This window comes from Lagopus leucura, unplaced genomic scaffold (assembly GCF_019238085.1).
Source record: "Lagopus leucura isolate 7727_CA_CO unplaced genomic scaffold, USGS_WTPT01 60273-0_obj-0_obj, whole genome shotgun sequence".
In the NCBI taxonomy this organism is placed as follows: Eukaryota; Metazoa; Chordata; class Aves; order Galliformes; family Phasianidae; genus Lagopus; species Lagopus leucura.
This window is the reverse complement of record NW_024969083.1, coordinates 1-14,657: the sequence shown is the minus strand read 5'-3', so window position 1 is coordinate 14,657 and position 14,657 is coordinate 1. Positions and strand designations below refer to the sequence as shown.

Sequence of the window (14,657 nt, the reverse complement as noted above, 5' to 3'; positions counted from 1 at the left end):
GGCGGCGGCGGTAAGAAGGAGCGGAAAGGGGGAGGGGGGGGGCAGGGCACGGCGTACCGGGAGGCACCCGGAGCTCTGTGGTGGGCGGTGGGGGCATGGGGACGGGACGGCGGGATGCGGGGCTGTGCCTCCGCGGTGCGTGAATACGGAGGATAAAGAGAATTTTCGTCTCGTGGCCGCGGCGGCGCTCGGAGACGCGCACGGTGGTTCCGGGACCGGACCGGAATCCCTCCCCGGGTCCGCTGCTCCGCGCCGCCTCCAGCACGGCCGCGCTCCTCCCTTCCCCTCCTCCCCAACAGTTTCGGGCACGGCGCCGCGTTCCAGCGCTGCCCGCCCCCGGGCGGGGCGGAGAGAACGGTTGCGGGGACGGAACCGAAAGCGAAAGGATCGGCAGCCATCTTACGGGGTACCCCGGGACCGGTACCGCCTCCGGCGATTCGGTTTGGCCATCCGGACGCAGACCGGAGCGCAGGTAACGCGTGATGGGAAGCGCTGCCCCCCGACGCTCGGTGCTTCTTTGAAGCGAAAGGAGCCGCGTTTTGGGAACACGGCCGGAATCGGTGCTCGGTGTGATTAAGGAGCAGTGAGCTGAACGTGCTCTGCTGCTTTGGGAACCGAGCGCTCCGTGTAAAGCCTCCCTTCTTTCATAGAACCGATCGTAGAACGGCCTGGGTTGAAAAGGAGCACAATGATCATCAGCTCCAACCCTCTGCTGTGGGCAGGGTCACCAACACCAGACCAGGCTGCCCAGAGAACCCAGAGGGTGCCACAGGGATCCATAGGGTGCCATAGGGATCCATAGGGTACCATAATCATAGAATCATCATAGAATCCTAGAATGGCCTGGGTTAAAAAGGACCACAATGCTCATCTCGTTTCAACCCCCTGCTATGTGCAGGGTCACAAACCACCAGACCAGGCTGCCCAGAGGATCCACAGGGTGCCATAAGAAGCCATAGAATTACGGACTCATAGAATGGCCTGGGTTGCCAGAGGACCACAATGACCATCCATTCCAACGCCCTGCTGTGTGCAGGGTCTCCAACCACCAGACCAAGCTGCCCAGAGCCACATCCAGCCTGGCCATGAATGCCTCCAGGGATGGGGCATTCCTCCTCCTTTTCTCTCTGTCACATCACCCTTCAGTGCTGCAGCACTTTGCGAAGTCGGAGGGCTTTCTTTGCAAAGAGTTTTCCAATGCTGGGTGATGTGGGGGTCCCAGGGAAGGAGCCCGACAGAAATTACGCATTGCTGAGTGTAGGAGGGCTATGATATGCCCTGTGCGTGACTGCTTCTCTTTAAGCAACACTTTAAAAGCTCAGAGCTGCAGCCCAGGGGTTGGCACAGCCCTCAGGGTGCGAGTGAAACTCGGGCTGCCATCCCAAAGCACCTTCATGGCATTACAAAGTGCTCACCTATCCGATTTCTCTGTAGGATATCGCTTTACTTCTGCAGTGTGATGCTTTACCTCTGTAGGTCGTGTGCAGTCCACAAACTAAGGGGGAATTTGGGGTTTCGGACTTCAGCTGCAAATCTTAAATCCACCGTGAGGCTCTTGCAGCTCTGTTCTGCGCCACGTTGAGCTGCCTCACCTCCTCCCTTTGCCTCTCAAGCTGCAAAAAGCAGACTTGAGGTTCTTGCCTCCCTGCGGACACAGAAGTGAAACTTGCTCATGACTTGGAATCACCCAGTGGTGCCAGAAGGTATCACCAAAATTCAGACAGCCTGTGCAGCTGGGTTGATGTTCAGCCCAATGAGAGCAGTGTATCGCTTTCTTTTAAAGCTGTCTTCTTGTTAACCTCACCCAGGGTTCCTGGCTGCTGGGTTCTGACCTGGGCAGGTGTAATTTGCCAGTTGTGCTCACATGAATAATTTAATGTCAGTGGAAAGCAGGAAGGCTTGGCAGGACACGTCTCAGTAGCATGGAGGCTGTTCAGACTGCACCTCTGGAAGCATATAATTGTGCGATTGGGTTTTTAATCCTTGTCGGGTTCTTTTTTTGTGTGTCTTCCCAGCAGGTATCCACTGAGAGCTGGAGAGAATCGCTGCTCCTGGTGTGCAGGCAGCCTGGACACAAACGTGTGCTCAAGCAGTGCGCTATGAGCAGAGGCACTGCTCGAGGCAAAGGCTCACACCTCACCCGAGCAAAGCATAACTGCTCCAACACTCGCCCAGCTTTCTTTAACTGCCCCCAGACCTCACAGAAAACGAATTGGGAATCCTCTTGGCACCTAGCAGAGCAGGATGGTGATGTCTGCTTAATTCAGAGACCGCAGTCGTACAGCAAGCTGCGTGCTGGAGGATGGCAGGCTGCTGCTCCTGCAGGGAGAGAGCAGGGTGGCTGTGGCAAAGCAGGATGGCATAGGTTCTCCAGCAAGCAGCAGGTAGAAACACCCCCACATCGTCCCTTTCCTCATTATCACCCTCAGGAGGACTTGCAAAGAGATTCGTCTGCCATCAGACTGAATTTACAGAGACTGTCTCTTGCTGGGCAGAGCTTGGAACAAGAAATTCTGAGTATTTTAGGGCAGCTCCGGGAGGGAGAGACTCGTACGGTCCACGATCTTGTACGTAAGCTTAAAACTCAGAAGAAGGAGGTCAATCGTGTTTTGTATCAGCTCCTCAGGGAAGGCAAAGTGCACAGAATTGTTGGGACGCCGCCGCTGTGGAGGATTGCCAACCCAAACACGGAGGGAGAAGGAAACCCTCCTGAGCACGGGGTGGGGAGCACAGACCCGGCTCCTGAGAGCAGAGAGGAGAGGAGTGCAGCTTGTGTGAGAGACCCCAATCCCACCATGGCTGAGACCAAGGACAAAATCTGCAACTTCTTGTTCAGCGTGGCGGACACGACGGCCATCAACCTTGCCAGAAATATTGGATTTTCCAGAGCAAAGGATGTGAATTCCTTTCTCAGTGCTTTGGAGAAGCTGGGAGATGTCCGCAAGCAGAACTCCAGCCCTCCGCGATGGTCCCTGACGAGCAGGAAGCGTGAGCGGATGGAGATGAGGCTGAAGGCCACTGCAGCACCAGCAGATCCTGCACCAGAGCCGGCTGTGCAGCCTCCTCCTGTGCCTCCAGCTCTGCAGGAGGTGGCTGCAGCTTCACCAGCAACGACAGCAGCGGAGCAAAGCGTGGGAGATGGGCAGCAGCCGTCAGAGCAAAGCGTTCGGAGCGATGCTGCTGGCAGGGAAGCAGCCACGTCTGAGGACTCCAAGCCCTTATTTTCTGGCTTCAGCAGCTACGATAGCTCTGAAAACGGCAGGTGGGCTTCGGATGATATCCCAGATTATCTGAACACTATCACCAAGCAGTCGGACGGGTCAGAATCCATCATGCACTCCCAGTCTTCCCCCAGCTACGCTGCTCAGTTTAACACTGTCTTCCCATGCACGCCCGTGGAGAAGCTGCTGGCGTGCCAGGAGAAGAACCCAGTGAGTGGCCTCACCGAATACTCCCAGTTTACCTACCAGCACTGTGAGTTCACCATGCTGGAGCAGAGTGGGCCCTCTCACGAGCCACGGTAAGAATGCTTGCTGACATCCCTGAGCTCTTTTTGTTTCAGCTAACTTCAAGCAGCTTCACTCTGGTGTTGTCCCAAAAGGCTTCTTGTTGATGTTTGCTGTGGTTTGGGCTGATTCATTTCTGTATTTAAGCACGAATCAGCTAGGCTACGTTTTAACCCCAGCTTTGCTGTGGTAACCCCACACAGAAGTAGAATTCATCTCTTCTGCTAAATGCCCTGTCTGATTTGGTCCTTTGGCTTTCAATTTTGGTTATATTGAGAGAGTAAAACTGGCATTTCTGGGGTACCTCTGACTTATCCAGATGCAGGCACGAAGGAAGCCCCAAACAAAGCAGCTGAGAGCAGCGAGTTTGGGTTAAATGAGGTGAACCCACCCGTGGTGTCTGTGTGGTGTGGAAGGTTGGAGTGCAGCATGATGCTGTGCTGTGTGGAGTCAGTCTCTGGGGTCACAGAATCACAGAATCACACAGAATTGTAGGGGTTGGAAGGGACCTCCAGAGATCATCGAGTCCAACCCCCTCGAGTCCCACCTCGACTGCTGAATTGTGGCTGTTCCTGAGCGAGATGGTGAAAAGTGTGTATGTGCCACACTGGAACACGTCAATAGAGTCGCTAGACAGGAAAATTGGCCTAATTTCTGAAGGCAGAGTCCCAGGTCTTTTTTGTAAGGGGAGGTGGAATGGATCCATCTCCCCTCTATTCAGCACTGGTGAGGCCGCACCTCGAGTGCTGCGTCCAGTTTTGGGCCCCTCACTGCAAGAAAGGCATTGAGGCCCTGGAACGTGTTAAAGGAGGGCAATGAAATGGTGAGGGGTCTGGAGCACAGGGCTGATGAGGAGAGGCTGAAGGAGCTGGGAATGTTCAGCATGGAGGAGAGGAGCTCAGGGGGGACCTCACTGCTCTCTATGGCTGCATGAAGGGAGGCTGCAGTGAGCTGGGGGTCGGCCTCTGCTCTCGTGTCATCAGTGATAGGAGCAGAGGGAATGGCTTCAAGCTACGGCAGGGGAGATTCAGGCTGGACATGAGGAAGTATTGCTGGTCAGAAAGGTGGTCAGCACTGCAATGGATGCCCAGGGAGGTGGGGGAGGCACCGAGCCTGGGGGTGTTGAAGGAAAGGCTGGATGTGGTGTTGAGGGCCGTGGTTCAGTGTTGGGAATGGGGGAACGGTTGGACTGGATGAGCTTGGAGGTCTTTTCCAGCCTTGGTGATTCGATGATTCTATGATTCAGCCCATCTCTGGATGCTGTGTGACCCCTTTTTTTTTTTCTGGAAGCACAGGGCTGGAGAGCAGGAGAGGAGCTGCGTAGCTGGAAAAACAACCAAACATGAGAGGTGTCTGTGAGGCAGCCCCTCCTGAGCTGCTGTGGATGCATTGGGTGGCTCACAGCACTGCTGGGATTCAAGGAAAGTGCCAGAGGGACAGAAGAGCCCAGATGAGGTGCAGGCAGAGCAGCGTGGGCTGCTCTCAGACTTCCTGCTTCCCTGCGCAGGAGATCATAGAGTCATAGAATGGCCTGGGTTGAAAAAAAAACCCACGGTGCTCATCTCGTTTCAACCCCCTGCTGTGTGCAGGGTCACCAACCAGCAGCCCAGGCTGCCCAGAGCCACCTCCAACCTGGCCTTGAATGCCTGCAGGGATGGGGCATCCGATCGGATGCGACCGAGCTGCTCTTTGCAAGGGGTTGTTGCATCTTTCCAGCTGTCTCTGTGGCTTGCAGAACAAGGCAGCTCGTCCCTTTCTTGCAGAACGAAATCTAGAGCTGCTGCATCTCTCCTAAGCAGCTCTGGAGGATGCTGTGAAGTGAGACACAGACACAGAGCTCTCCTTTCTGCTCATGGCAGCAAAAGGTTTGCTCTCAGCCTGGAGCTGCCTGCTCGCTCTCATCGACTTCCAAGAGCAAACACTTGCAGTGAGAGCACCACGGCTTTGCCTCTTGATTTACCCTGCTGATTTTTGTCTCTTGGTTTTCTTTCAAAGGTTTAAGTTCCAGGCATTGATTAATGGGCGCCCATTCCCACCAGCAGAAGCAGGGAGCAAAAAACTTGCTAAACAGGAGGCAGCAGCTAATGCCATGAAGGTCCTGATGCAGGAAGCAGAGAATGGATATAGCGACGGACTGAACAGTGAAATACCATTTGTGTCTGACAGCTCTGAGCTGGAACAGGTGAATCTTGTCATCTTCTTTTTGAGTTTGGTCAAACGGTGCTCGTCGTGAAACCCATCTCTTCAATTTTCTTATTGCAGCCTTCGCATTCAGAGCCAGAGCTGTCGCCTGCTCCGGCTCAGCTGAACCTGCTCCCTGGGAAGCACCCCATCAGCGTGCTAATGGAGTATGGGCAGAAGTCTGGGAACACGATTGAATTCCTGCTGCTGTCTCAGGATGGCCCATCTCACGATCCCAGGTACGGCGTGCTGCTGTCAGCCCTGGGGAGGATGGAGGCCCTTCCTTCCCTTAACACCTTGCTGTTCAGAGCGCTCCTGTGCTCCTCCTGACCTGACCTGTTAGTGAGGAGTGTGGGCATGGCTCCTCCACAACGTCTGTCTCCAGAAGGAAACTAAAAGAATGCCTTTTCTCAGAGCAGGGATGCTCTGCTGTACCAAGAACAGCTTCTAGTCCTGTGCCCTACCTGGTAGCACTGCTCTGGGATTTCCAGCTTGAGGCCGTGGTGGTAGATTCAAACTGGAGATAATGCAGAAGGATTTAAAGTTGAACAGGGAGAAAGGGATAATAAGCAGACTGAGATGTGTGTGCTTAACGCTCTTTGTATGCTATGATGTCCTGTCAGGTTCAGCTACTGTGTGAAAATGGGTGACCAAATTTTCCCTGCTGTGGTAGGAAACAGCAAGAAGGGAGCAAAGCAAATGGCAGCAGAGGTTGCTGTGAAGATTCTTTCTGGAGAGTCGGCGCCACGTGTCCCACCTGAACAGGTACAGGGAGCTTCTTTGTGACACCCAGCTGTTTTGTTGTGTCGCATTCCCCCTTTATGTCTCGCATTTCACGTTGTGACTCTGGCAGGGCTTTGCAGAAGCCTGCAGTGCCGTTGGTGTTTAACAGCCCTGTCCTGTCCAACTGTCTTCCAGCCCGTTGCAAAGCCCCAGGGTGAACACAGCTGTGCTCTGCAGATGGTCGTTCCTGATGAACCCAAAGCAGTGAAAGCAAAGGGTGTTGGGGAGCTCATCAAATACCTCAACGTCAATCCGATCAGCGGCCTGCTGGAATACGCCCGCTCCAATGGCTTTGCTGCAGAGTTCAAGCTCATTGACCAGACAGGACCTCCCCACGACCCAAAGTAAGTGGCTGCGTCTCTCCGGGTGGAAATCTTGCCTTGTTGCTGTTGTCCTGGAGTAGAGAATGTAAAATCCATCGTGTGCTTTGAGCTGACAACAGGCTGTGCTGCTGCCTCTGCCAAACCTGCTGAGGATCCACCGCCTGCACTCTGCTCTTCTCTGCGCTGAGAGATTCAAAACCAGCCTGAAACCGAAGGGTTTCTTCAGCTCTCAAATGCTCTGCTGTCTTTACAGGTTTGTCTATCAGGCGAAGGTTGGAGGCCGCTGGTTCCCAGCTGTAACTGCACACAGTAAGAAGCAGGGCAAGCAGGAGGCAGCTGACGCAGCGCTCCGCGTTCTGATTGGCGAAACGGAGAAAGCAGAGCGCCTGGGAGGGATGAGCATCACAGAGGTAACGTCCAGCTCTAAGACTGGGTCTGCTTTTGTTGCCCTCTGTCTCTGCTGCTGCTCAGTCCAGCAGAAAAATGCCCCAGATGGTTGTTCTCTGAAGGTGTAGATGAGCTGAGGCTCTGCTAAAATGGGCTGCATATTTCCCCCGGGCGCAGCCGCGCTCTTCGCTCCTTCTGGTGTCTGCTTCAGGGCTTCGTTATGCTCTGATACTTCCATGAGCTGCTGAAGTGTTTTCCTGTGGTGGTACAGGAATGCTTTCATTTTTATTCTGATCTAAAAAAAAAAAGGAAAGAATCCATTCCGAATGCCTTCATACTAGACTGAAAATTGCATCAGCTCGGAAAGAGCATCAGACACAAGTGGAGCTCTGGCTGAGTCAGGATGGAAATCCCAAACCTGAAATCTCACTTTGAGTTTGGTGATCTCTCCAAAGCTGCATTCCCAATTGGGCAGCTGTGGCTCTAAATAGCAAATCCATCAGGGAGGATGTGGTGGGGGGCGGTGATAGAGGAGGCAGTTGCAGGTGCAGTCTCCTAACAAGCAGCCAGAGGAGGAATTCCTGCAAAGCTCAGCCTTGGCTGAGTCTCTGGGAAAACAGACGAGGCTGGGTTTTGTTGCTTTGCACTGGGGTTCCCCCTGGCAGTCTCAGGAGGCCGTCCCTCAGCTCGTTTAGCTCTCTGCCAGGCAGGCAGCTTGCTGCACCTAATGATGTGCTTGGAGCAGAGCTCGGAGCGCTGGAGAGGCTTTCCCAGACATACCCCAAAGATCCTCACCCAGCCCTCCGTGTGTTCAGCCCCGAATGGCTCTGCCTGCAGTCCGTGTTCTGTGCGTTCCTGCCTTCTGCTTGCTTAGCTGTGTTTTGGGTTAGCTGCTGCCTGAGCTCTTTTTTCTTCCCTGCCCTGCAGCTCCCCGTGAGGGGCAGCACCCTCCACGACCAGATGGCCATGCTGAGCCACCAGCGCTTCAACGCTCTGACTGCTTGCATCCAGCACAGCCTGCTTGGGAGGAAGATCCTGGCTGCCATCATCATGCGGAAGGGAGACCAGGACTTGGGAATGGTGGTCAGCATCGGGACAGGTATGGGCTGCTTCCAGCACGAGCTGTGCTCTGAGTCCCCCACTGGGTTCCCCATCAGCTCCAAGCAGGGAACGGCTGCTGCTGGAGGCTTCGGAAGGGCAAGCAACGCTCCCAGGGCTCACATGGTGTCACAAGTGATTTAGGTGGAGAGAAAGAACAAAGTGATCACACCTTCAGCTGTATTGCTCTTAATCTTTGCTTGCGTTGCTGTGTGCTGCTGTGTGCATCGGAGCGTGGGCTCCTTCAGATAGCGCAGGTTCCCCTCTTAGTCACAGCTGAAAAGCGCTGAGGCTTGGAGGGACGCTGCCTTAAAAGTGTGGCAGTCAGAGTCTCTGCTGTCCGTGGAGCAGTGTGGGCTCTCTGTCCCTTCTTTTCCTCCCTGGGTCAAGGTGATAACCTGGGAGGTAGGTGCTGCTCAGGAGCCCAGGGAAGTAAAACTTGGTGCGATGAAATCTTTCTGCGAGGCTCCTGTCGTGGCTTTGAGCGAGACAAGCCTTCCGTTTCTCTCTTATTTTTCCCCTCAGGTAATCGGTGTGTGAAAGGAGAAGAGCTGAGCTTGAAGGGGGAGACAGTGAACGACTGCCATGCAGAAATCATTTCTCGCAGAGGCTTTGTGAGGTGAGAAGGGGGGAAGCCCAGGGCTGTGCCTGCCAAGGGCTGTAGCCGCGGCGGTTCCTGCACTGCTTTAACACCAGTTTACCCATGGTGCTGTTAAAAAGAGGGATGTTGTTTGTGATAAGGAAGGGCCACGCCTGAACTGTACCCAAATTAGGACCAAACTGGAGACTTGCCAAGAGCCCGAGGGCCACTTCTGCTGCGCTGAAAAGAAAGCGTGGTGCAGAGCACGCAAAGCACGGCTCTGGTCTGAGCACAGCGCTCCCAAGGCAGCGCGGGGGGGATTTTGCAGCCCAGATCCTTTGGTGGCACTTGTGGGTGCAGAAGGCGTGTGCTGATAAGTGACAAATCCCTTTGCATCAGCTGGGAAAGCTTTTTCCCAAACCAAACTGCCCGATTGTTCTCTTATCTGTAAAAGCATTCAGAGCTTCTCGAGAGCTGAAGTGAGGCGCGATTGGGCGAGCCTCGATAATTGCCTGCCCTCCCAGTTACGAGCAGCAGCAAAGCAAGCTGCTTTTGTAAAGCTGTCGTGTGCCCTCTGTGCCATCCTCAGCTCTGGAAGGTGTTGAGGGTCGGCCCTCAGCAGGCTGTGAAATCAGAGGGCTGAACTCTTGCTTACCGTCTGTCTGAGCTATTAATCTTGACAGCTGTAGCTGCTGGGCTGCTCTGGCACAGCAGAGCCTGTCAGAGATGACAGCAGTGAGCTTCCCCTCTCCTGCCCACGCTCTTCTTGAGGGGTCTCTGTGAAGCTGCAGTTGTTCTTCAGTCCTTGACGGTGTGTTGGAGACCTCAGGGTTTTCCTCTGCTCCCGGCCAGCAGCAGCCATGAAAGACCCAGTCAATGTAAACAGATCGTGGGGTCGTGCTGATAATGCTGCTCGTGTTCAGCTGCCTCTGGGGCTCTTTACTCTGCGTGCAGACTCGGTGCTGACTAAAGGTGCTAGGTTAACAACCTTGAAGTCTTCTTCACAGCTCAGATCAGATGCATACAAACAGCAGAGCTGAGCCAGCCAGCCTCCTTTCTCCCCTCTGCCAGTGCTTCTGTCTGCTTACCCAACACAACGCGTATCTGTTATTGCCTGTCAGCTGCCTGGTTGGAAATCTGCTCTGTTCCATGCCTCTCTATGGTGTCACGTGCCATTCACTGGCTTCTGTCCTTGGTTTGATGGAGGCAGAGCTTGGGACCCTGCTTGTCCAGGGCCTGGGCAGTGTGTGGATCGATGTGCATTTTGTCTTGAGGAGCAAAGCCCCTTTTGATGCGTTCTTCCTGTTCTCAGGTTTCTCTATAGTGAGCTGATGAAGTACGACCCCTGTAAACCTTCTCCAGAAGAGAGCATTTTTGAGCCAGCGGGAGGGAGGAGACTCAAAATAAAAAGCAACATCACCTTCCACCTCTACATCAGGTTGGTGTGGGCTGATGCAGGGGGTGAGCAGTGCAGCACCTCCAGCCCTGGCAGCTCTCTGTGACCCGGCTGTAACCTGAGGAGCATTTCACTTCTAGCACAGCACCTTGTGGAGATGGAGCGCTCTTTGATAAGTCCTGCAGCGACCAGGCGAGCGTGGAGGGGCAGGCAGAGCATCAACCCCTCTTTGAGAACCCCAAGCAAGGCAAGCTGCGGACCAAAGTGGAGAATGGTGAGTGCAGTTTGCTCCCTGTGTGCTGGGTAGCTGCAGTCCTCTGTTCTGAGCCATCCTGGAGCTCCAGGCCTCCTTCCCTCGCTCTCTGTGGTGCCGTGGTGGGATTTGAAGCAGGCAAGAAACAAAGGGAACGAGTGTCTGAGCCCTGACAGGGGAGCTTTCCTTGCTCACACAGGGGAAGGCACCATTCCTGTGGAGTCGAGTGACATTGTGCCGACGTGGGATGGGATCCAGCACGGGGAGAGGTTGCGCACCATGTCCTGCAGTGACAAAATCTTACGTTGGAACGTGCTGGGCTTGCAAGGAGCACTGCTGTCACACTTCATCGAGCCGGTGTACCTCAGCTCTGTTACTCTTGGTACGAGACTCATCGTCCCTTTCTGGGTTGGGACGGCTGTGCTGCGCTGCTCCTCCGTGCAGTGAGCTGCAGTGCCGAGTGACCCCCCCTCCCAGTGTGGAGACTGCAGGAGTAAGAGTCTGAAACGTCAATCTTGGCAGAGCTGCTCTGTTTTGGAGTTTGCGGGTTGTAGGTAGTGGGTGGTGTGAGGTTTTCCTCCAGGATTCTTGATTTTAGAAGGTGCTTGTGAGGGTGAGACAAAGCTTGCGTCGCTAAGGGCACGTACAAACCATAAGCTTCCACCTAGGGGTGTGCAGCAGTGAACTCGCTGCTGCTGATCCCTGTGGCTGCCAGCTTTTAATGCTGTCATTCTCAGGGCTCGTCTGTTACCTGCGTGTTCTCTGATGCCTTCATTTGTGCCTTCATAGGTTACCTGTACAGCCAGGGCCACCTGACAAGAGCAATCTGCTGCCGCATGGTGAGGGATGGGGATGTGCTGCAGAAGAGGCTCCAGGCTCCGTATTGTATCAACCACCCGAAGGTCTGTGCTCCTCTCTGTGTTCCCATCTTCTCTTCCACCTCAGCCCTTCATTCTCACTGAGGTCCCTGTAGGGGTGTCAGCTGGTGGCCAGTAGAGCAGTGCGTCCCATCTCCCTGTGTCCATGGCTTCCTGGGGAAATGCAGACCGAGGTTACTCTCCTAGCCTTCATTTTAGCAGCAAATAGTGGCTTCTTCACCTCAGGAATTCGGCTGAGCTGAGTGCAAGGGTTGGAAACTCCTCAGATTTCACTTCTCTCAGGTGAGATCAGACCCAGCACCACCGCCTCCCGAAAGGAGCACCAGTGGAGGACCTTCAGCGTGGGGTAGCTGAGGTTTTAACACGCAGAGCACCGAGCATCAGGGATGGAAAGCAAAGGCCGTAGCTGAGTGCAGGGCTGGTGGCTGCTGTGTGCCCAGGTCACCCTCTTACCCCCATCTCATGGTGTTGGGAACCCCCCCCCTTCCCTCTGTGGCTGCAGGTTGGACGAGTCAGCGTGTACGACTCTGCCAGGCAGACGGGCAAGACAAAGGAGTCTTCAGTGAACTGGTGCCTTGCTGATGAAAGCAAAGTGGAAGTGTTGGATGGCACAAAAGGGAAAGTAGACGGGTAAGGAGAGCTTTTCCTGATGCTGCTTTTCTGTCCGGGGAGATGGGGTCAGTCGTATTCTTACAGCAAGCATTGCAGTATCTGCTGTGGGGAGGGGGATTTCAAGCTGACTCGATGCAGAGCTCTTGAAGCAGAACAGATTGTGCCCAGGCTCTGCAGCAGAGCCCTGGGGGATCTCATGGGCCTCTGCCACGGGGTTGTCCCGAGTCCTGTGCTCTGTGTCATGTCTTTCACCGTTGCCTTTTTCTTCCTTCTCAGCCCGAAGCTGGAGGTGTCTCGTGTGTCCAAGAGGAAAACCTTTGCCCTGTTCCGCCAGTTATGTGCCAAGACTGATTGCAAAGAGCTGCAGAAGCTCTCGGTGTACTCAGAAGCAAAGGAAGCAGCCGTGCAGTACCAGCAAGCCAAGCAGTGCTTCTTCGGTGCGCTGGAGGAGATGGGCTACGGCAGCTGGATCTGCAAACCACAGGAGGAGGACAGCTTCTCCATCTCTGATGCATAACCAGCTGCCCTGGGTGGGTGTGTGGGTGAGCGTGTGCAGGGTGTATGGGTCCATCTTTCCCCACTTTCCTCTTGAGGTGCAACCAGTAGTTGCAGCAGTTTCCTCTGTAGGCCTTGGCTGCCTTTTCTCTCTGCTCCTGTTCCTCCCAGTCCTCTTTTAAACCACGCATGAGAATCGTTGTCTCTTTTTAATTTTAAGCTAGGGCAGCCTGAGTTTGTTTGCTTTTCATGTTCTCATCTCTGTTTGTTTTTGGTTTTTTTGTTTTTTTAAAAAAAAAAAGAAGGCACAAGAAACCAGAAGGGACCGCAGCCCTGAGACATTTGGACCATGTGCTGCAGCTCCCTCGGGCAGATTTCGGGGCAGGTTCTCTCTTTGGAGAAAGCTGGCAGGCTGTTTTATGTCTCGTGTTCTCCCTGCTGTTTGGTGGCTGGCAGCTTGGCTGGGCTGGGACACAGACTGAGCTCTGCACAGCTGCCAGCAGTGCATTCCTTGTTAATAAATTTTAGGTATTGTTAACCTGGCTCTGCTCCATGGCTGTGTGAAGTGCTCAGGACTGAAAGGGAACCCTGGATGTGGAGCCGAGGGCTCACAAACAACAGAAATGAGTTGTTGTTGTTTGCTAAGCACTGAGCTGTGGTAATGGTGGACGAAGCTTCTTGCCTTAACCAGGGGTTTTGGGAGCAGAATTTGAGCCCTGGGCAGAGTTCTCCCACCTCCTCCTTGTCTCTGGGACAGGGCTGCTCCTCTCTGGGTTGGGGAAATCACGTTGCTTTCCTGCTGGGAGGCTGCAGGTGAGGCCGTGTGCTGCTCTTACGTCTGAGCTCAACACAACGTCAAGCAAAAGCGCTCTTGTGGAAGGTGAGAAATGCCCAGGAGGGCTCAGGGCTGCAGGGCAGCGCTCAGCCTCCTTCCTCCTCATTGAACAGGGTGACAGTGACAGCTCCAGCATCCGGGTGTGGGATGGGAAGCAGCAGGAAAGCAAGGAAGAGCAGCCTGGCCGCTTCCCTGTCCTGCTGCTGGGGGTGCTCTGTTGGGATGCTGGGGGCTCCCTGGGCTCCCCCTGGGACTCGTGGGTCCCTGTTAATTGGGGACAGAGCAGGATTTGGGCTGCACCCAGAACTGGGAAGCAGCATTGGGACACACGGACCAGGCAGGGTGCTGCTGTCAGGGTGAAGCTCTCAGGATTTCAGTGCTGGGAGCACCTGAGAGGAGGAGGTGGTTGAGGAACAGCAAGCCACAGCAGCCCAGAGTTTCCCCTGCTGTGCGAAACGAATCGTGGCATCATCGATCCCTATCTAGATAAATGGGTTTTAAATCATTTCTGGCGTGTGCCATCCCCTCGTGCCACGCACCACTGCCCACCATCTGCTCCGTGCTCCGTGGCTGAGCCCTGTTTGTAGAGAAGCACATGAAAAACGCGCTCCTTCGCCTGCCCCGCTCAATGACACTACGACAAAGCATCCACTCCTGTGTCAGTGTTTATTGGTTTGCAGTGGCTGCTCCAGGCCCGGGGGGCGCCCCCCCCCCCCGTGGGCTGAGAGCACAAAGCCCACCGTCCCCTGTGGTCATTCTGTCCCCCCCCTCCCCCCCCCCCCAGCACTAGTTGGAGGTGGGGGTGCCCTGGCCAAGCTGCAGCAGGGAGTTGGTGGTGTAGTTCTGGAAGAGGGGCTGCAGGAACATCCCGACGGTGCCGAAGACGCAGACGAAAACGAAGATCCATAAGAAGAGGCGGTCGATGACCATGGCCACGTACTTCCAGTCCTCACTCACCTGCGTGGGGCCAGGATTGCTTTGGTCAGCTCGGGGCTCAGCTCTCAGCCCTTTATTCTGCGGTGCCCCAGATCTGCACCCTCAGCATTGCGGCTCCCGGGGCTCATCCTTGCCCTGGCAGCTCCTCTGCTGAGTCCAGAAAACTCATCTCGCCGCTCAGCCGCTCTGGGGTTGTGTCCCCATGCCTGAAATCTGCAGCCTCACGGTGCTGCAGCAGCGGCTGCGTGGGTCAGCCCTCCTGGGAGCAGCCGTGCGGTGCTGGGGGAAGGGGCCAGATATGGGGCAGTGGGGGCTCCTGGGGACGTGGCCGGGCAGGGACCCCGTGTTGTGGGTGTGTGTGTGCACCCCACAGCCCTGCCTGTGCCCCTCGCAT

At 55.1% G+C, this 14,657-nt stretch overlaps 1 protein-coding gene across 3 annotated transcripts; it reads left to right on the top strand.

The window, feature by feature from the left end:
* The first annotated feature begins 287 nt into the window (after nt 1-287).
* LOC122194001 (double-stranded RNA-specific adenosine deaminase-like) lies at nt 288-13,030 on the top strand. Of its 3 annotated transcripts, XM_042894911.1 has the most exons (16): nt 288-472; nt 2,019-3,520; nt 5,502-5,688; nt 5,769-5,926; nt 6,311-6,452; nt 6,606-6,814; nt 7,047-7,203; nt 8,108-8,279; nt 8,804-8,897; nt 10,171-10,296; nt 10,395-10,528; nt 10,707-10,889; nt 11,297-11,409; nt 11,888-12,015; nt 12,274-12,527; nt 12,795-13,030. In XM_042894911.1, the coding sequence occupies exons 2-15, from the start codon at nt 2,100-2,102 to the stop codon at nt 12,512-12,514; spliced, it is 3,465 nt and encodes a 1,154-aa protein (XP_042750845.1). In that variant the 5' UTR covers nt 288-472; nt 2,019-2,099; the 3' UTR covers nt 12,515-12,527; nt 12,795-13,030. The 3 variants fall into 3 exon arrangements, with proteins under 3 accessions (XP_042750845.1, XP_042750844.1, XP_042750846.1); XM_042894910.1 differs by having other exon boundaries at nt 12,274-13,030; XM_042894912.1 differs by having other exon boundaries at nt 2,016-3,520; nt 12,274-13,030.
* The last annotated feature ends 1,627 nt before the right edge of the window (nt 13,031-14,657 follow it).

Coding starts and splice junctions, on each gene's coding strand:
- LOC122194001 (XM_042894911.1), top strand. CDS start 2,100: ATGAGCAGAGGCACTGCTCGAGGCAAAGGCTCACACCTCACCCGAGCA. Junction 3,521..5,501: donor GGGCCCTCTCACGAGCCACG/GTAAGAATGCTT, acceptor TTTCTTTCAAAG/GTTTAAGTTCCAGGCATTGA. Junction 8,280..8,803: donor GGTGGTCAGCATCGGGACAG/GTATGGGCTGCT, acceptor TTTTCCCCTCAG/GTAATCGGTGTGTGAAAGGA.